The sequence below is a fragment of the Ahaetulla prasina genome, chromosome 2 (genome assembly GCF_028640845.1).
Source record: "Ahaetulla prasina isolate Xishuangbanna chromosome 2, ASM2864084v1, whole genome shotgun sequence".
Taxonomy (NCBI): Eukaryota; Metazoa; Chordata; class Lepidosauria; order Squamata; family Colubridae; genus Ahaetulla; species Ahaetulla prasina.
In genome coordinates, this window is record NC_080540.1 from 131704807 (window position 1) to 131727111 (window position 22305).

Consider the following 22305-nt stretch of genomic DNA (forward strand, 5'->3'; position numbering starts at 1 on the left):
TAATTACTCTCAAATCAGACAACGGGTATTTTAATTCCCTAAATTCACTGGCAAATTTATTTGGCTTAAAAACAGCGAGGTGTATGAGGTGATTTTGAAAAGCCCAGAAATGGCTAAGCTGGCACAACTCTTGGATCACAACTTCCATTTAATCAGTTTTCTTTGAGAAAATAACACCTAGGTTAGTCAAATGTTAATGTGCAACAAACAATGAAACACCCCCCCCCAAAAAAATACATACCTCAATGATACGGTCTTGAGGCCTCAACCCTGAAGCTTCAGCTGGAGAATCTGGATCCACAGCCCGGACATATTGGCCTGGTTTTATCTTATCACTGTGGAGGTTGAACCCGTACCCATTGGGGCCCTTCTTCATCTGGCAGAGACGAGGTCTCAAGTCTTTCTAAAGCAGAGAAACAACAAAAGGCATTTGGGACATCAGTTTTGATTTATTGTCACTGAAACAATTTCTTTCTGATCAGCATCTGTCTAGGTCTGAGTCTTGCCATCAGCAGTCCTAATATCCAATAATGCAAACCTGGGCTCTCTAGAGGAGTGGGTTATGTCCTTGACAGGCTAGCTTTCATAGCTTGGTGCACGCTCCCAGAAATAACCACTTATGAAGTCTGCCTAATAAGCCAACATCAAAAACAGTAGAGAAGGAGGAAAGAATTATCTGCTACTATGGATTGATATGCCCTTCTAGTTTATTATACCTTTCTTGTTGCCTGCAAGTGATATTTATGGAGGAAGGAAAAAAAATAGTCAAAGGCCAGGGCTGTTCAATTAGTTTTCATTTTTTCCTTCAAGGCTGAGAGCATTTTTGTCTCTTAACCTTCTCTCCACCCATGGAATGGGTGCTCCTGGAACTGAATGTTCTGAGATAGATAGATAGATAGATAGATAGATAGATAGATAGATAGATAGATAGATAGATAGATAGATAGATACACACACAGTATATTTCATGGCAGCACATAAGATTTCTATTTAACAAAAGCTGGATTTGTACAGAACTGCATTACATAAAATGCTTATGTGCGTTTACATAACATAGGCACATAACTCAAATCAGAGAACGCATTCATTTTTCAGCAAGGCCTTTCTGAAAAAGTATAGCATACATGCCAACAGGAACAAAGAAGAACAATTCAGGCAGGTGAACATCAGAAGTCAGTAGAAGGTCGTTGAAAAGTGACTGTCTCTTGGAATGTTTATAATTTGGTCTTTTGGACTAATTAAGACTTCTCAAGGTCAGCCCCAGTTGAATGTTTACTAACAGTTCCAAAAACTTTTGCAGGAACACATATTGTAAGCAGCCTTCCCCTTACAGCATTCCTCTATTTGACTGGGTCACTTCCATACCTACTCTGTTCCAAGTTTCTTTCTTGATCACAGGGAGGACAATGGAGGATAGAACATGGCAGCAAGAGCTCTTACCACATGCTAAAGGTGTCCAGAAGAAGAAGCTGCTCACCCAATCTCCCACACAGCAATTTCAACCTCATCAGATACCGAAGCCAAGCCCAATGATAGAATAGGTGAGGTTTCTGGAGCAGCAAAAACTCAGAAAACTCCACCAGCAACAAGATTCTGCCAGAGTTATCTCACATATCAACATAGTGTGGCTTATTTACATCAAATTTTGTATCTCACGAAGTGTCTCCCAAAGAAGAATAAAGCCAAAGTGTATCAGATGTCATGTAACAACGAATTTTTTCCCCATCCACCTGCTTATGTGATCAGATTTATTTACCTAGTTCTGGTACTCTCTGGTTTGCAAAGATAATCTCCTTCAGATGGAGTTCAAGTTCTAATGATTTCATGGACACAGCCACATAAATTTCTTAGCAGCAATGCAAATATTTTTATGCATTAAAATGCCCAATTTAGCCTTCAGCCCAATTGTTCTCTGGAGATTGCCTAGCCAACCACTAACCAGGTCTGACCCTACTTAGCTTCCAATCAGCTTACCTTATCTTAATTATAGAACTGTTAAGGGGAAAAAATGAAGCAGTTTCTCTAGAAGATAGTATAAACCACCAGCGGTTATTTGAGCTGGATGATACAAACATATTGCCTAGCAATCCTACCTACTAACGATCTTCCTAAAAAAGGAAGAGAAAGCAAAGGTCGCACAATCTCATTATTGGGGAGGAAGGAAAGAAGTTTCCAGGAAAATGCCAGTTCTGGGATTTTCCCCGTGGGTAGATTTTGGCGTTTTATACTGAAGAAAGGAGGACATGAATTACACATATAAAACAAGGCATGAAAAGTTTGAGGAATTTGGTTCCTTCCAGAGCTGTTTTAGTGAGACAGGCGGCATAGAAGTCTAAGTAAGTAAGTAAGTAAGTAAATAAATAAATATAATTGTGTTATCTCCTGTTATCTCCACTTAACATGTTTTCCAGCCTGAGAAATCCTCAAATGCCATGCCTGGAAAAATTCTCAGCAGTTCAGACAACCTGATCTAAGGCAGGCTGGGGCAGACCATTCATGATATCTTCCCTGCATGACAGATCACAGTTACATGCGCACAAATATTTGGGAAATATTTTACCCCCTCTATTGAGGGCTGAATACATTTGGAATCAATCTGTTTAACAGTTGTCTGTCAGTAGAAGAGACAGTCGAATGTAGCCACTGTCAAATGGTTCTGGGATTACCCATGTTGTCTTTTCTGTCTGCTGGGTAGGAATCAGCCAGCCATGTCAGAGACCTGGATTGATTTTTGCTCTCTAACTCTTATTCTTATGCATGGACTGTGCTCTTTTCCATAACAGCCTCTTCTGCATTCAAGAAGTCTACAGCTATGACACATCTCTTTAGTGTAACCTCCTCCTTGCCCTAAATGCTCTTCTTACGCAGTTATTACACAAGGCAATCTGTATGATCTTTTATTAGAAACTTAGTTCTGATTTGCTAAGCACGCTAATGGACTTGCCTTCCTTCCCACCATAAGGAACGACCTATTTAACATTCTATAGTTAATTATGGTTTCAAGCAAAACCAAATATTTAAGAAAAGCAGCATCGTGATCGTCATTACCTTAGTTATTATTGAAGGATACAGGCAAATGTTCAGAAGGGCCCGATGGGAAAATTCGCAACAGGAAGATGACTGCTGCAAGCACACATAATCACAGGATGCGAGCTGAATATTAAGAATCCTGATCATCCCATAAGAAAAGGAAAAGTTATACTGGGAGGGGGAGGGAGTAAAATCTTTATAGAGGCTTTTGTCCCACGTTATATTAAGGGGCAAAGCTCAAGTACTTTGGCCACCAAATGAAAAGACGGGACTCATTGGAAAAGACCCTGATCCTGGGAAAGATTGAAAGCAAATGGAGAAGGGGATAGCAGGGGATAATGATGGTTAGATTGTGTCATTCATGCAGTGGAGTAAGTTTGGACAGATTCAGGAAGACGGGGAGAACAGGAGAGCCTGGCGTGTTGCAGTCCATGGTGTCACAAAGAGACAGGCACAGTGACTAAACAACAACAATATTAAGGGGCACATTATGCCTTCTTTGTCTTTTCAACAAACAGCTGTTTTAGTTACCCAGTAGTCTGGATCTGGAATCCTTTTTAAAAAAAAAAATATCTCAAAAATCAGATGCACCTTCTAAAATATGCTGGCAGATACAAGAAAACAACGCACATTATAGGCACATTTGACAACAACCAAAGAATACCCAACAACAGAAGGGGCTGTCACTGAGATTCCAACTCTTCCCACAGCTTTTTAAATGTAGGAATCAAAGGACTAGCAATATAGGGTTTCAGCTTAATTTTCCATATATATATGGCATATCTGTTACTTTTTTTTCAACCCTGCAGGATAAAAAGGGAAGAAGAACAAGAAAACTTGTCTTGGGGGATATATTTGGATTGCTTCCATCTCTCTGGAATGATTGCTGGGAATGAAGACATGGACATAGGACAATTGGTTTCCACCACCCAAACTTCTCTGAGCAGGCGCGCTTTGACTCTCAGAAACAAAAAAGCTTTATGTTGTCAAAGGTCAATATACATGGGTGAATATTATTTTTTGTTTGTTTGCTTGTTAGACACATACAAGAAAAGTCTTTTTTTTTTTCAAAATGGCATTAAAGTTAAAAAAAATTCTGTTTAGGTTTTTTGTTGACAGCAATGGTAAAAGAATAGGCCTCTGTTCTGATAATAGTTACGGTAGCAGCTGCCAGTCATTCCTTCTAAAATGCACCCACCACTTATACAGGTAATCCTCGACTTATGACCACAATTCAGCCCAACATTTCTGTTGCTAAGCGAGACATTTGTTAAGTGAATTTTGCTCCGTTTTACAACTTTCCTGGCCACAGTTGTTAAGCGAATCTGGCTTCCCCGTTGACTTTGCTTATCAGAAGGTCGCAAAAGATGATCATATGACCCCAGGATACTGAAACTGTCATAAATATCAACCCCTTGCCAAGCATCTCAGTTCTGATCACGTGATCATGGGAATGCTCAATGGTTGTAAGTTTGAAAAACGGCTGTAAGTCACTTTTTTCAGTGCTGTTGTAACTTTGAACGGTTATTAAATGAACTGTTGTAAGGCAAGGACTACCTGTACACCAGAGAAAAATGGCAACTACCACAAACACACAAAATACCCGTTACTCATTTTGTCAAGCAATAACAATTTTGCTTGGATCAGATTAAAAACAATCTGAGCATTTTTTTCACCCCACATTATTATTATTATTTAATTGCATTTCAACATACCAGTTTCATTTCAATAGCCAAATTCAGTAAAGATGCCTTTTTAAATCTTTTTAATCCACAAATTGAAATACGCTTTCATTTTATAATCTTCAGTAGAGAGTAGGTGGATGGCCAAGCCATCCATCACACAATGTAGACCATGTTCCCAACCCAGCATAACTTTAACAAATAAATAAATGGCTTTGCTTTTTTCTCTCTCTTTCTGCAAAACTATAGCTGAGATTGGATTGGTTTGCTAAACTCTGCTCCAACAGTTCACCTCCTCAGCCATTCTCTGGGCACCTCTGTATTTCAAACAATTCCAGAGATTGAAGAATCTTTTTTTGTCCCAGAAAAAAAAAAGCATCTGATTTCTGTGGGGGGAATGAGTGATAGTAGTGGAGGAGGAGAAACCACTGGTATTCTAAAGAAACCATCTTGCTCTATATTGCTTATATGTTGATCAGAGTTATATAATCAGATTTTAATATTGAAACCTGAGGGTTGTGTTTTTTTTTAAATGTGGCACACTGTTTCTTTGAAGTACCTTTTTAGTGGCTTTCAAATGGCAGAAGGAAGTAGAGTCCAAAAAAAAAAAAAAAGCTCCAGCACTTGAAATTTGGCTTCTTTGATTCCAAATTTACTAGAATGGAGTCTGATGAACTTTTAATGCCAAAGTGAAAGTCTGGAAACTGTGACTATTTAGAAGACAGGGAAAATATTGTGCCGACCTCTAACAACCTTTTGAAACAGAACAATTCCGATCTTTACCACACAATTCTCATACGCCCTGATCAGGTCTGATGTCTTGTGGTCTGGTAGGCTCGGCTATTCCAACTCAGGTTATTTACGTAACTGGCATGTTAGGAAAGCAACGAGACAGAGGGATCAGTTTGTATGCAACACTAAGCCAACCACTGATGGAGCAAGAAATGATTTATCTGCTCTGGCTGTCAAGAGGAACCAAAGCAGAATAATTATATAGCAAATTATATAGCAAGTGAAGCTCACTTGCTCCTGCTAAATCAAGAGTTCTGGTTTCTTGATATGAGTGACTGGCCCATTGTTCTAGCGGTAGATGTGACCTCTTTCTATCCAGCCTGGTATTTCTAAACTAGATTTCTAAAATGAACTACATGGAAACCACAAAAATAAGATCTATGGCTACTTTATAGCAATAGGCTTAATGTAGCCAACATGTAAGACCCAGAATTTTGGAAAATAAACGGGAATGAAAGGGAAAAAAATGCTTTTGAGTCACTTCGGATGATCCTGTAGACACATTTCATGCAGTTTTCTAGGCAACAGTACAGAACTGCTTTACGCTATCTTTTTCTGCAGTGTGAAAAGCGGTGTGTGTGTGTGTTCCAGAATAGGCCAATGGACTCCCTTTCTAGTACTAAAAGTTAATCTTGTTTAGCTTCAGAGCCTAGACCAGGAGTCGCTAAACTTGGCAACTTTAAGACTTGTGGACTTCATCTCCCAGAATTCCTCAGCCATCTGTGCATTCTGACTAAGGAATTTTGGGAATTAAAGTCCACAAGTCTTAAATTTGTCAAAAAAAAGATGCTAATGTAAATGGGCATATTCAGTTTGAACTTCAGATCCCTGTCTTCAGATTTATTTATTTATTTATTTTATTTATTTTATTTAATTTTTATACCGCCCTTCTCCCGAAGGACTCAGGGCGGTGTACAGGCATAATAAAAACCAGCAATACAATATACAAATTTAAAATACAATTTAAAAAACTTATTTAAATTAGCCCAATGATTAAAATTTACTCTACTAAAACCCCATTTAAAATTAATAAATTTAAAATTTAAAATCCCAATTTAAGCCAGCCCCGCGCGGATAAAAAGGTGAGTCTTGAGTTCGCGACGAAATGTCCGAAGGTCAGGAATTTGGCGAAGCCCGGGAAGCCTGCTCCAGAGTGGAGCCCCACAGAGAAGGCCCTTCCTGGGGCCGCCAGCCGACATTGTTTGGCGGACGGCACCCTGAGAAGTCCCTCTGTGGGAGCGACGGGTCGGTGGGAGGCGATGGTAACAGCAGGCGGTCCCGTAAGTACCCAGGTCCTAAGCCATGGAGCGCTTTAAAGGTCATAACCAACACCTTAAAGTGCACCCGGGGCCACAGGCAGCCAGTGCAGTCTGCAGGAGCGGTGTTACATGGGAGCTACGTAGCTCCTCTATCACCCGCAGCTGCATTCTGACTAACTGAAGCCTCCGAGCGCACTTCAGGGGAGCCCCATGTAGAGAGCATTACAGTAATCCAAGCGAGAGGTAACGAGCGCATGAGTGACCGTGCATAAGGCATCCCGATCAAGGAAGGGCGAACTGCCGAACCAGGCGAACCTGGTGGAAGGCCCTCCTGGAGACGGCCGTCAAATGATCTTCAAACGACAGCCGATCATCCAGAAGGACACCCAAGTTGCGCACCCTATCCTTTGGGGCCAGTAACTGCCACCAACAGCCAGCGCGGCTGCAGCTGACTGAATCGGGTGCCGCATCCACAGCCACTCCGCCTTGGAGGGATTAAGCTTGAGCCTGTTTCTCCCCATCCAGACCCGCACAGCCTCCAAACACCGGGACAGCACTTCAACAGCTTCATTGGGGTGGTCCGGGGTGGAAAAGTACAGCTGAGTGTCGCCAGCGCATTGCTGGTATCTCACCCCGAAACCACTGATGATCTCACCCAGCGGCTTCATGTAGATGTTGAACAGCAGGGGCGAGAGAATCGACCCCTGAGGGACCCCACAAGTGAGGCCCCTCGCGGTCGACCTCTGCCCCCCTGTCAACACCGTCTGCGACCGGTCGGAGAGATAGGAGGAGAACCACCGATATACGGTGCCTCCCACTCCCAATCCCTCCAACCGGCGCAGCAGGATACCATGATCGATGGTATCGAACGCCGCTGAGAGGTCTAATAGGACCAGGGCAGAGGAATCCCTATGAAGTTTACAGTACTCACTGGTCTTGATACATTCTTATAGTCTCGACCTAGTTTACCTCATAGGGATGTTAAACTGGCAAAAAGCTACAACCTTGAGCTCCTTAGGCAAATTCAAGGCATTTAATGAAAAAGCCAAAATATTCAAGAAATAAAAAAATAGCTTTGGAAATGCAAGTCAGAAAGGGAAGGGACATTTTGCAAAAAAAAAATGGTCCATGAACAGTAACTCAAGATAACTATTCTCCCATAGGTTCCCTAGCTGAGCCCATTAGTCCAACATAATAGAGGCCACATATATAGTATTTGGGATGAGACAGGAAAAGGCAGAGGCAGAAATCACCCCAATCTCTGCTCCTCTGCAAGTGTCATAAATGATCTAATTGGCTATCAACTTTACATTTGCATCTCTCTCTCTCCACCCTCCCTCCCTCTCTCTCCATCTTAACAGTGCAACAACAAACCAGCAACTAAGAAAAATCTACAGAATTGAGAGTGAGCAAAGAACATTTGCAGCTAGCAATGGTGCCTTTCAGATATCTTGGATTACAAATGCCATCACTCTCAAACCACATATGGAGGATGCAAGATATAGTCCAACATGTACGCAAGATACTAGGTTGGGAAAAACTGGTTTATAGCTCTCGTTTATTATGAAATCAGATTGTTGCCTCATCAGCATTTTGCAGGCGTGTTACATCTGGAATGGAATATCCAAGCCAAACCCTTCCAGAAGTCGAATAAACCCTTAATGATTTTAAACTGGGTTAAAGTAATTCCAATTTAATAAGATGCCATTTTGTGCATAGCTTTTAGATCATCACTACAGGTTTCTGCCTTAATCTCTTTGGTTGCATAAAGATGGAAGTAGAGCAATGATCATACTACTGTTTACATTTCTTTTCATGCAGTTTACTTATGATTATATAAATAAGCAGCATGAATCAAGAAGTATAGCCTGAAGCAGTAATTTCAGCAAAATTCTGGTTACCTTAACCTTTGATCTCAGAAGACATCACAAATTCTAGCCTATTTTTGACATCTAAAAATCCTCAATTAAACAGCATTTCAAAGTAATGTGTATCATTAGGTTCCTGGAAACTGAGATTGCTAAATCCCCTGTCTAGTACCTGCAGATACCTGAAGGCATTTATTCCAGGGGTGAAATGCTACCGGTTCAGACCAGATCAGGAGAACTGGTAGCGGAGATTGGGGAAGGTTCGCCATACCGGTTGCAATTGCTGGCCGGCCATGCCCCCAAACCGGTCCATGGCCCGCAGCGCTGCCATGCTTCCCTGCCTTCCACGCTGCCAAACTCATTGTTTGGAGCATCTAAGGAAACGTCTTCCAACTCTTCAAGATCGACTTTAAGAGCTCCGAGCAAAAGTAGCAGCAGCAGGCGGCTTCTTAAAGTCAAACTTGAAGAGCTGAACGTTTTTCCATTTCTGTGCCTGGATTCTGCTTCTGCAAGAGAAGGCTCCGATGTTCGCTTGGGTGGCAGAGGGAAACTCAAAGCGTTGGGGGCTTCAGAAGGACAGAATGTGTTTCAAAATGTGCAGCTCCTGGCTCTAACAGTGAGTGACGTCAAGTTGGCCATGCCCACCCGGTCACATGACCACCAAGCCACACCCATCAAGCCACGCCCACAGAACTGGTAGCAAACATTTTTACATTTCACCCCTGATTTATTCTACAACGTATCTTACTTTAACCCCTGGCATTTCCATGGGAAAAATAAAGTCATCCTCCACTTTCTCTAGTTTGCACAATGCCTTAGCTAAGCTATGCTTATTCAGTCCCCTCTGGCGTCAACCTTCTCTACATCACGCAAAGTGATATCTTTAGAGTATGCCTACTTGAGGGAGAATGTTCTGGTCCGCTGGCGGCTTGCAGAGCTGGCAGCAACATTGGCCAGCGAGGAGGTTGGGGAGGAACATGGACCAGTCCTGGAGTCTGGGGAAGGCTCAGACGAGGGCTCTGCATTGGAGGCAGAGAAAGGGCCATCTGGGAGGTATGTGCTGCCTCCAGAGCCTCCAGAGTCGAACCACAGCAAGGCAGAGGAACAGGGGGAGCCTGTTCCCAGTGCGCACATGCACAGAGCTGCCAGAAGGCAAGAACAGTTAAAATAAAAGGGATGACTCGGGAGTAAGGCTTGGAGAAGATTGGCCCCTCCCTTAAGACTTAAAAGAGGATCAAGGCATGTGGGCCTTTTCAGGAAGCAACATTGTTAATTCTGTTCAGTTTAAAATCTGAAGCTCTGTTTGATTGTGGACTCCGTGTGGCTTTGCCAATTAGGTCTTTGGCAGCGTGTAAGGGAGATAAAGGTGGGTGATTATCAGCCTTATCCTGAAGGACTCTTTACAACTATTTGGGACTCATCTGTGAATGAACAGAATTCACATCTGTTGCAATAAAAGAGGTTTTTGGGACTACTCGTGTGTTTTACTGACTCAGGAAGCCTACGTCAGAACAGAGAAATCTTTTCATACAAAAGTTTAATGATAAAGAAGGAAGAACTACCATCCTGTGTTGTGCCCATATGTTAACGATAAAGGTTCCAAGACAATTTCCGCCAGTTGACAAATTTACTATTAGTAGCCTCGAAAGACAGAAGACCATAATGATTGTACCAAACCACTTACTTTCATGCCTGCCATTCACTGCAAAAATAAAATAAAATACCAATTTGTCACATTCTGGCTGGGCTCCCTGTAGTTGCCAGACATGAGTGTGCACATCTGCACTCTGTCCATAACTAATGAAACCACTGCCGTGCATATCAACATGTGTTATATGTTCCCTACTGCAAATTCCAGCTTTCAGAATGGCCTGGTAGTATGCAGTGGTCTTAAATGCCCATGATGGCATTAAAAAGGCAATGGCCAAGGAACATGTAGACTCAGGAACTTTCAAACTGTGTGATCCAGTGTCAATGGCATTAATGGACATATCTCTAACGAATAACTAAAGAACCGAGGGGACTAGCATCTGCTTCAAAGCTTAATAAAATCTTGACAGAAGAGTCACAGTGTCCCATGCTGAGTGAAGTCAATAAAACATTCCTGTCACACTAGTCAGAATGACGAAAATATGCAATGTACAAAAAATACATGCACAGCATGTACATGTACAACTCCTTGGCTCCAGAGTCCTGATTTGGATTTAGCAAAATTTTCCCGGGGCTTTACTGAAAGGATGTTCCATGATTATTTATTTATGTTTAATTTTTTGTATGTATGTATGAATTTATATTTATATTGCCGCCTACCTCACAGCAAGCGATCGTGGGTGGGTTTTCTACTGAAAACCACTACCAATGTATTTGCTTCCTAGACTAACTTAGCTGCACAAACACGTATTTTCATTGGAAGATTTTGAAAATAAAAGCCTTTATTATCTTTGATCTTGTAATCAAATAGAAATCTAAAAACTACAGGCTACACTGTAGAACTTTACAGATGTTGTATGTATATAGAAAGTAGAGGAGAAATTTGTTTTCTTTCTCCTTCATGGAATATGAAATTCATTAAAGACAGGAAATATTCCTTCAGATCATATATCATTCTAGAATGTTATGAATATCTTGTGAAAATGATACATTTTCACAAGAGATATTTATATAAATTTCTGAGAATAAAGCCCTTAAGCCAGGGGTGAAATCTAAAATTTTTCCCTACTGGTTCTGTGGGCGTGGCTTAATTGGTGGGCGTGGCTTGGTGGTCAGATGACTGGGTGAGCGTGGCCAATAACAATAAATAATAAAATAATAAAGTATATAAAACAATAAGAGGTACCAAAAACCAACTTTCACACTTTATACACACACAACACAACACAACACAATACAACTGACTCACACACAATGTAAAAGCAGCTGCACTTCACCCAAAATGAAGTGCACACAGCCACAAAAAGCTCAAAAACAAACTTTCACACTTTACATACACGCAACACAACACAACACAATTGACTCACACACACAAAATGCCCCATACAGCTTTCTGAGATTTTGTGTGTTTGTGTAGTTAGAATGAAACACTACAGAAACACACCAAATCTCAGAAAGCTGCACAAATATTTTATTTTATTATTTTATTTATATTTTTTTAGATCAGGGGTCTCCAACCTTAGTAACTTTAAGGTTCATGGACTTCAATTCCCAGAGTTCCTCAGCCAGCAAAGCAGGCAGATTGAGTTGCTCACTGAGGAAATGGATTGCAGGCAGGCAGATTCAGTTGCTAGCTGATACAACTGATGTAAAGCATGGGTTTGCGAGCCCGAAAGGAGCAGCAATAAGGCAAGTGGGGACGGGGCATTGGATGGGCATGGATGGGGATTGTTGTAAGAGGTTGTTAAAAATGATTTTAAAAGCCTGTGATGATGAGGCAACTCATCTGAGATCGCCAGAGGAAAAAAAGATTTTAAAAGCTCCTCTGATGATCCCAACTGAAGTTACCTCATTGCAGCCCAGTACCTCTTAAAATAATTGTTTTAACAAGCTCTTCAGCTGAAGAGCTTGTAGAAAACATGTTTTTTAAGGTTTTGGTAATGAGGAACTCAGCTGGGGTCGCCAAAGGAGACTTTTAAAACTTTTTTTTTTACAACCTCTTGGCCAAAGAGGTTGTTTAAAAAAAGGGTTTAGAGTTCTGACGATCCCAGCTGAGCCGCACTATCATCAAAGGCTTTTTTTTACTTTTAAAGGCATGTTTTTGGCTGAAGAAAAACTGATTTTAAAAGTTAAAAAAAAACCCTCTGATGATGGCGCGGCTCAGCAGGGGCGGGGGGGCAGGGATTTTTGCTACCGGTTCTCCGAACCACCAGCCACCATCGCTACCGGATCGGTTGAGCCGGTCCGAACCGGGAACATTTCATCCCTGCCTTAAGCTAAAGATGTATTCACCTATATGATAGCTACAGTATATATTATCTTTGGGATCACAAGCAGCATAATTCTGAATGTAAAGAGTGAATAGTTTTTATATACCACAATGTCAGAATGGGAGCAAATCCAGATTGGGATGACCATTTTAAGAACTGTGCTGTGAGATTACTCTCCTGCCTCATGGCAGTTGGATTATATAGTCCCTCAGTCTTCATTTAATCCCCTTGGTTCTTTAAATTCTATCTGAAACCACAGGGTGAGGTAATCCACGGATGTCAACTAAGATGCCATCGATATGCAGATGACATCAGGTCTGCCTCTCCTTCTGATCAACAAAGGTGTCACAATTGATATTCTGAACCAGTCGTGTATTGGATGAAGGCCAAAACCTGAAATCAATCCACCCAAGATGGAGAAACTTTTTATGGAGGGTATCCAGTTGAATGCTGGGAGGTGGGTATACATTCATTGAAGGGAACAAGTCTGAGGATGCTCCTAAACCCTTCATTACCACTAAAAGTCTATGGCCTTTGTGACATGGAGTGCCTTTTATCTCCAGCCACAACTCTACCTGGACAGATAAAATTTCACAACAGTTATTCATGTTCTGGTAACTTCCCAATCAGATTATTGCAAGACATTGTACAAGGAACTGCCTTCAAAATGGTCTTGAAACTTTATTTCAAAATAGATCAGCTAAACTGCTCACCAGGCCTGGCTGAGACAAACCTATTGTGCCAGTTCTTCCAACATCTACACTGACTAGCAGTCTGTTTCCAGATCCATTCAAAGTGCTTATCATTTTGGCACCAGATGAAGACCTTTCTATTTTCCTTTGACGTTTGAACATTTTTGTTAAAAAAATAATCTAAATAAATAAAGTAACTTGGAACTAAGGAGAAATTTCTTGACAGTGAGAACAATTAGTGGAATGATTTGCCTTCAGAAGTTGTGGGTGCTCCAACCCTGGGAGTTTTTAAGAAAAGATTGGATAACCTCTTGTCTGAAATGATATAGTGTTTCCTGCCTGAGTAGGGAGTTGGACTAGAAGACCTCCAAGGTTCCTTCCAACTCTGTTACTGTGTTATAATTCTGTTGCATAAATCCAAGAATTACATACTCTTATTTCCTTGTTTGAAAATACCCTTTTCACACTACATTTAAGTCAATGCATAGCTTCTTGGTTCAAAAAAAATATTTAAAAAATCAACCTGGTAGAACAAAATACTGAAATAATTTCAACTTTTTTTGAAAAAAACCAAAACATGTCTATATAAAACCTAACGGTGTGGACTTAGGAAGTGAGTCCAATGAATTTTTACAGCTTCCCTAAACATTGTTGCCGCCGCCACCAAGTAAGTCGAACATTTCATATTCGCTTCTTGCTTGATTTTAAAAGGTGATCGAGAATAAAGCCTCCAATGCAGATCTAAAACCCCAAAAAAACTGATAAAGAGATAAGGATCTTTGTGGTTGTCGTCTCAAGAGCAATCCTCCTCTCCAACGGGTGTTCTTCATAGACTGCTGAGACTGCATATCGCATAATCTTCAAGGTTTGACAATCTCTCCATATTTAGCGAATGCCAGATGGGGGAAGCCTGGTGCTGACAGTTCAGGCTTTAAATCTGGAAGAAGATAATCAAATGATGCTAGAATAGAGCTAGAAAGACATGTTTGAATGGTTGGCACCAGATAAAAGACCGCCTTTCATTATTTCTGGCCAGCTGAAGTTTCTGGCTGGTTCTAAAAAGACAGCCACATAAGCATGAGAGCTTTGCAAGGGAGCATGAAAGCAACCAACACATAGATGATAGCAAGAGATGCTGCCTGCAGCTAGTAAATAAAAGCAAGCAGATAAAAGGCCTATAGATAACTCCACCACTGTAGCTTTCAGAGGAGAGTTGGATTGAGAGAGTACTCTCAAACTACGCTACTGCTCCTTGAATGGTAATGCAACCCCATTCAGGAGCAGGGGGGAAAAATTCTCTTCAATGATCAGAAGACCTTCTTCATAACAGACAAGGACCATTCATCTGGATTTTGCTTCATTTGGCCAACTCTTCAATTTCAATCTTCATTGCTAACAGGTTTTCAACATGTAAAGTGGAACCTCCGTTCTCTGTTGACCTTGTGCGTCTACAAGCACCCTTCCTCCTCTTTTCTTCACTTCTTAAACCTTGATATGTATTGACTTTTGATAGCAATGTTGATTTTAAAAGAAAGGCTTTACTGACACAGAATGGTCCAGGCAGAGTTTTGCAAAAGGGCCATTCCTTGGAAAAGGTACTTGACTTCAGTCAAATCCTACCCAACTAAGTGCTAGACTGCAATTCCCCTATACTGCAATATGTTGACTTGTTTTGATTTAACACCTGTATTGAAAAACATCTAGATGATATCCATTTGAAAAAGTCTGATAAGAATTGATTCCTGTACTGCACTTTTGGTCAGACTTTTTAACTGAGTACCTTTCCTGTGTCCAGACTTTTAACATCAGCTGATCATTTTCTGATTCATACATCACTTTTATCCAGTCTTTAGTTTAGTTTTGAATGTTAATAGTTCCTTTAGCCAAACCTTTTAGTTAAAAGTACATAATCGTTACTAATAAATTAATACAATACTATTCAAGAGAAAACTCTTTCACCAGTTAGATCTGGCTTAAAGCCAAATGCAATAATTAGAGCCAGAAACTTAAATGATTCCAATTTTAGAGAGACCACGTGGCCCTATTCAGATATTCCCTTTACTCTGCAGGGGAGGGCAAGGGGGAAGGAGTGCATCTGCAGAATTATAAAGGACAGAATGGATTCCTTAAAATTTGCAGGCGTTTAAGATAATTCTTTTAGTTGGGAAAGTATCTTAAACATTCTCAAAACTGGATGTGCTCAGACTTTGGCTTTACCCTCTTCTGAAGTGAAGTCCTCAACGTGCCCTGCAAAATTTGCGAAAACTTTTGAGTTGATGGAAGTTCTGATAGAAATGAAAAGTGTAGATCATATGAAGCATGTATGCATTTTTTTATCCACGTTCCTTTCTAGACATAGCCCTCCCCTCCCCGGTTCCTCTATACATCTGGATAACATACAGAGTTAAACTCAAATTAGATTAGCAGTGTGGATTGCTCAACTTTATTTTATTTAAGGCATTTTTGCTTATACAGAATTCTTTTTATTTGAATGTTAACGTAAGCTACTTGAAAACACAGGAGCAGAAGACATCCAAACCATTTGGATTTGTGGCCAACCTTGTGGCCAACCTTACGGACCAAGCAAACCTAATATACCCTTTGGAATATCTGAGCAGTGGCAACAATTGTGCAAGGACAGAGAACAAGCTAGCTAGGAGAGTTCTCCACCTCTCTTCCAACAGAAGGAGCAGTTTTTCTCTGCATCACACACACACACACATCTGTTTTTGAGTGAGTTTCTATGCACTATGAGCAACATCTGCACTTCTGCCTACACTCTGATCTCTAACTGCTGCCACAAATTTAAAGGGAAGTTCAACATTCGAAAATTCAACCACGTTGCCAATCCAGATGTTCTTGCTTTCAAAATGCTAGTCCTTCCTCTGTTCTTCATCAGGTCTGCCCAGGGATTTCAAGAGATGCTATTCTTTCAGACTAGCTTATTTTTTTAAAAAGGATTTTTTAGAATAGGAGTGGGCAGATGTCAGACTCGTAGGATCTACTTTGTTATTCTTGGTGGTTATGGTTTTGTTCTATTCCGGTAGAATAAACCCAGCAAGTGGAGGCTGAAACAAAAAGCCACACAACACCTAGAAGAGAATAAATCCCAAACTGAGGAATTTGTTCAGAGTAAATAAAGGCTCCAAGATTTTACCACAAATCCCACATTTTTATTTTAATAGTATAATTTAAGAGGGAAGGTATTTTATTGTTGTGGCTATTAAACAGCTGGGAATGAAAAAGCTTTTGTGATATACCTAGATTCACCCCATTACCTACTTTCAAACTCAGAATCTGCTGCCTGCTTTTTTACTAAAACCTCTACCAATGCAGATTTTTGTTGTTGTTAGTTGCGAAGTCGTGTCCGACCCATCGCGATCCCATGGACAACATTCCTCCAGGCCTTCCTGTCCTCTACCATCCTCTGGAGTCCATTTAAACTCATGCCTACTGCTTCAGTGACCCATTAACTCTCATAGTTAAAAGAAAGTGGCTAATTTTGCATTGGCTTGTGGCCACCTTTCCTAACCAAGGTACTCTCCAGATGTTTCAACTCAAGACCCAGAATTCCCCCGCTACCATAACCATTGTTGGGAAATCTGGAAGTTGGAACCCACACATCTGGACTGCATTCAGGTTAGAGAAGCCAAAGCTATGCAACCTCAAGCAGAGTTGAAAGTTGGCGATGAAAGGGATTAATTGGCCCCTCAGACACTTAAAAAAAAAAAAGTTTGTCATGGCTTCCAATGAAAAACAAGGGGCATGTCCATCCTGCCTGTATTTCAACATTCCCCTCATCCTCAGAAGTCTCAGACCAATTTGCAGCCATTTCCACACCACTGTCCTGACAACTGAGCGTGATCCAATCAGAGCTCTTCCCTCCAATCAATGAAGGAATGACAAATGGTGGCCAGTTACCCTCTGAGCCATGTCTTCCCATATGGCTGTCCACATTGGGGGGTGGAAAGGGGGGGAACACTTTACAGCTGCTAAACCACTGAAGTCTAATGCTAGTGCACAAGGGTTTATGGTGGCTTAGCTGGATTATCCCATACAATTGAAATGTTCACAAAAACCAAAGTTTTGCTGATTTCTGGCAGCCAAGGCAGAAGAAAATAATTTTAGTTTGCTGAGGTTCGTGGCAGTATAGGAACAAAGGAGAACAACCCCATTGTCAAAATTGATAGTGGAAGTAACAATGGGAATAATTATTCCCCCATTCCACAATTTAGGCTTGTTGAGCTCTGATCTGAAGACTATCTTATAACTTGACTGATTATGAGATACAATCTAGTCTACTGAAACAGGCTTTTGGTTCCACATGAGTTCAAAAAAGAACCATCTGTCCATGCTAGCTATAAGCTAGATCCGGTAATAACTTCTATTCTGCTTGCAGTAGAAATGGGAGAAGACAGCATGTGAACAGGCTGAGTCCCAGAATAGGCAAGTAGTTGGCTGGTTGGCACCACTGCAGTCTCCACTCATAAGAGCTCTAAAAACTACAGGCTTTTTACTTCCAGGCTGAAGTACATTCTATCTATAAGATGGTTTGCTAAGATCCTGATTTGTTCTATCTAGTCCCATGCAACTGTTCACACAGAACAAAGGTGAGGACCAGTGTTTAGCTCTACATCTACATTGATGAGCCACAGTGGCGCAGTGGTTAGAGTGCAGTACTGCAGGCTACTTCTGCTGACTGTCGGCTGCTTCAAATCTCACCAGGCTCAAAGTTGACTCAGCCTTCCATCCTTCCAAGGTGGGTAAAATGAGGACCTAGATTGTTGGGGGCAATATGCTGACTCTAAAACTGCTTAGAAAGGGCTGTAAAGCGGTATATAAGTCTAAATGCTATTGCTATCTTTAGCAAAAAAATATATATTTAGGCTTATCATGCTTCCATTCCACATTGCAGATGAAAAAGGCAGAATGGAACTCTCATACATTCGGACAGATCCTCCCACGATGCCCTCATAAGGCTTTTAAATGCAAACCAATTGCAGCACCAGATTCATTGCTAATAAAAGGGAAGTGTGTGCTGTTAACACATCCTGTGAAGGCATTTCATAAAAAAAACAGTTTGAAGGAGGTTATTTTCATAGAGGACTTTTGACTGTGAGAATGTAAATCAAACATCCATTTCATTGTGCACACTTGATCAGAAAGTAAAAATCAAACTAAACTGCTTTCAGTCAAGCTACTATATTTATTCAGTTAATAGAGGGATCCATACCAATTTGTACAAACATCAAATGGGAGCGTGTTACTTTTGTTAAGTAAAGGAGAACTGTCTGGAAGTTGAGTCATGCAACTGGACTTCTTTTCTTGCCATGACTCAACTATCAGTCAAATCTACCTGGATCATTGAGAATCTTCATCAATATAAAGGAAGGTGAACAAGGTGAACTCCCGTTACTTGCCTCAGCTTTTGCCCACCTACCAGTTCGAAAGCATGCAAATGTGAGTAGATGAATAGGTACCCCTTCGGTGGGAAACTAACAGCATTCCATGCACCTTGACATATGCTGCCACATGACCATGGAAGCATCTTCGGACAATGCTGGCTCCCTTGGCCAAGAAACAGAGATGAGCACCACCCCCTATAGTCAGACTTGACTGCCAGAGGAAACCTTTACCTTTAAGTCTGAAATAATGTTGTATATGATTCATGCAAAGCACACCAAGGCAAAAACAATGCCAAAGAGTTATCACAGTCCCAGGTGCTAATGCACACAAAGGTAGCTTTTCAGCAAAGAGCATTTGAAAGTCTACTCATTCTATAAACACTGTGGTGGATGTGCAAGAAACACCCAGGCCAGCTTTTGTGTTGATTTTTGGTAACATCAGCATTTCCTTAAACTGACTGAAGAATCCTGAGTCTTCATTTACATCTGCTTGCAAGTGCTCTCCAGTTCTGGGCCTCTGCTTTTAATCCCAGAAGGAAAGGGCAAAGTTCAGACATTCTAAATAAAGATTTCAACTTCTTCAGTTCTCTCTGATCTAGTTTTCAAAGGCTAGGAGGAAATTGATAGTAGATGTATTCTTATTTCCACCCATCTTGTAAAGTATTCCTCCACAATGGAAACTCATCAACTGCCAACCGGACAAAAACACAATTTAAGTATTAGGAGCAGAGATCAAGGTACTCAGGAAGTTGGCTGAGATGACAAGGGCAATAGAGCTGTGTTCTCATCATGGCACCTGAGCCCGGAAAGCAATGTAAGAGTTGAAAAAGATGTGCTTAAGAAATTCACAAGAGCAGAAATCACCGGAAACCTAACACCAAAATCTCCCAATAAATCCCCCTCAACTCTTCAAGCAGAGATTAAAAAAAAAGCTTTCTCCCCGCCCCCGTTAATTTGCAAAGAGGTAGGTAGGTACCAAATAACCCATCCTTTCAAAGGTCCCCTCCGAATGGGGCAACTAGCAACACTGAAAGAGAGCTGGCCTCCTCTCTTTGCTGTTCCACCACAATTATAAGCAAGTCAATCAACTATTGGGAAGTGGGGAGAGAAGGAGAGAACTGCCACCTAAGAACAGGTTGCACCGTTTTATATTGCTTACAGGCCTCCATCCAGTACTTTGTTAGCAGTCTTTTCCAAGATAGGTTTGACAAAGGTGCATACAATTGTCACTTGGAAGTCCTCATGAAACCTGTCCTGGAAGTCAGAACAGTCTAACCTAGACCTGCAGTACAAATACCACGCAGCCTTTAGCAGGAAGAATATAGATTCCAGTTTTCCTTTGTTTTCATTTTAAGTTATACAGCTAGTCTTCTGCTTACGATCACTTTTGAGCCCAAAATTTCTGTTGTTAAGTGAGACGTTTGTTAAGTGAGTTGTGCCCCATTTTACGACCTTTCTTGCCACAGTTCACTGTGAATCACTGCAGTTGATAAGCGAATAACCCAATTGTTAAATGAATCTGGCTTCCCCATTGACTCTGCTTGTCAGAAGGTCGCAAAATGGGATCACATGACCTTGGGACACTGCAAATGGTCCTAAATATGAACCAAGCATCTGAATTTTGATCCCATGATCATGGGGATGCTGCAAAGGTCATAATTGTGAAAAACGGCCACCATAACTCACCTTTTCCAGTGATGTTGTAACTTTGAACGGTCACTAAATGAACTGTTGTAAGTCGAGCATGACCTATATTGAAGATCTCCCAGAAAAGCAGCAAAGGTATCAGGCATGAAAAAGAGGAAGGTAGGTACCGAATGACCCATCCTTTCAAAAGGTCCCCTCTGAATGGTGCCCTCTGGGATTTCAAATTGCTTTTAAAACATGGCTCCTATGTAAAGGTGGGCTGCTGCTGGTTCGGACCGGTTCAGGCGAACCGGCAGTTGCGACCCCCGGGTGGGTGGGCTTGCCCACCCGCCCCGGTGCTATTCCGTCCTATATCGTTGTGTTTATGAAGCTGCGCGCATGCGTGGAAGGCACGTGACTGAAGCAAGCATGCGCACATGTGCGCTCACATTTTCAGGGCTGGGCAAATCAGTTGTTGCAACTGGCAGCAGCCCACCACTGTTCTATGTCAATGAATTGTGGAAAACTAGCAATGATTTATAAAGAGGTACAATAGATAAGAGATTTGATTTTGATGATGATGATTAGGTTTATATCTAACTTTTATTTTGTACAATTGAAGGCAGTATGCGTAATGATCCTGCTTCCTATTTCCTTCACAACAACATTCCTGGGAGACAAACTGGACTAAGGAGAGAGCGGCTGGCCCAAAATCTCCTAGATGGCTTTTCATACCTAAGTCAGCACTAGGAGTCACAGCCTCCCAGTTTCAAATCCATGGTCTTTAAACACTATAGTATACCAAACTGGCTTATTTTAATAAAACCAATTTTTAAAAAATATATAATGATTGATATTTTTTAAAAGAAATTGATTTGAAATAAATTTCAATTTAGTGCAAAAACACTTAGAAAGTCAGTTAATGTTTCTACACAATCTATGCATGCAGAATTAATTAAATTTCAATATTTGGACCTACCACAAAGAAGAGGGGTCAAATTATTCTCCAAAGCAGCAGAAGGCAAGACGAGAAACAACGGATGGAAATTAATCAAAGAGAGAAGCAACCTGGAATTAAGGAGAAACTGCCTAACAGTGAGGAAAATTAACCAGTGGAACCACTTGCCTTCAGAGGTTGTGAGTGCTTCATCCCTGGGAGTTTCTAAGAAGAGACTGGACAGTCACTTCTCTGAAACGGTTTGGTCTCCTGCTTGAGAGGGGGCTGGACTAGAAGACCTCTAAGGTCCCTTCCAGCTCTATTCTGATTGATTTCTGTTATTCTATTTAGAAGGAAAAATACATAAGAGTTAAAATAAATAATTATAAACAAGATCCAACTGGCTGAACTTATATTTATACTAGAAATCCATTAATTTCACAATTTCTCCTTTGTTTCTGAGCCTGGAAACTATAAAAAAGTATGTGGACTGCATGACTTGATGTTTCAGATTCTGCTCCTAGGTATAAATATTTTATTTAATTGCAGCCAAATAAGTTCAATTGTATCTATTAGTAAGCACGCTAATCAAGGATTCTACTAAATGGGAAAGGAATGGATTTAAAGATGTTGAGACTCTAGAAAGAGTGTAGAGAAGAACAACAAAGATGATTAGGGGACTGGAGGCTAAAACATATGAAGAATGGTTGCAGGAACTCGGTATGTCTAGTTTAATGAAAAGAAGGACTAGGGGAGACATGATAGCAGTGTTCCAATATCTCAGGGGTTGCCACAAAGAAGAGGAAGTCAAACTATTTTCCAAAGCACCTGAGGGTAGAACAAGAAGCAATGGGTGGAAACTAATCAAGGAGAGAAGCAACTTAGACTAAGGAGAAATTTCCTGACAGTTAGAACAATTAATCAGTGGAACAACTTACCTGCAGAAGTTGTGAATGCTGCAATACTGGAAATATTTAAGAAAATGTTGGATAACCATTTGTCTGAAATGGTGTAGGGTTTCCTGCCTGGGCAGGAGGTTGGATTAGAAGGCCTCGAAGGTCCCTTCCAACTCTGTTGTTGTTGTTGTTATTGTT

General features: G+C 41.0%; 1 protein-coding gene across 1 annotated transcript in view; it reads right to left on the reverse strand.

The window, feature by feature from the left end:
• NHERF1 (NHERF family PDZ scaffold protein 1) overlaps positions 1-22305 on the reverse strand; it is a 76872-nt gene that overhangs the window by 26760 nt on the left and 27807 nt on the right. The window contains exon 2 of the mRNA XM_058165549.1: positions 242-403. Within this exon, the coding sequence (XP_058021532.1) occupies positions 242-403 (162 nt within the window). The remainder of the gene's footprint in view (positions 1-241; positions 404-22305) is intronic.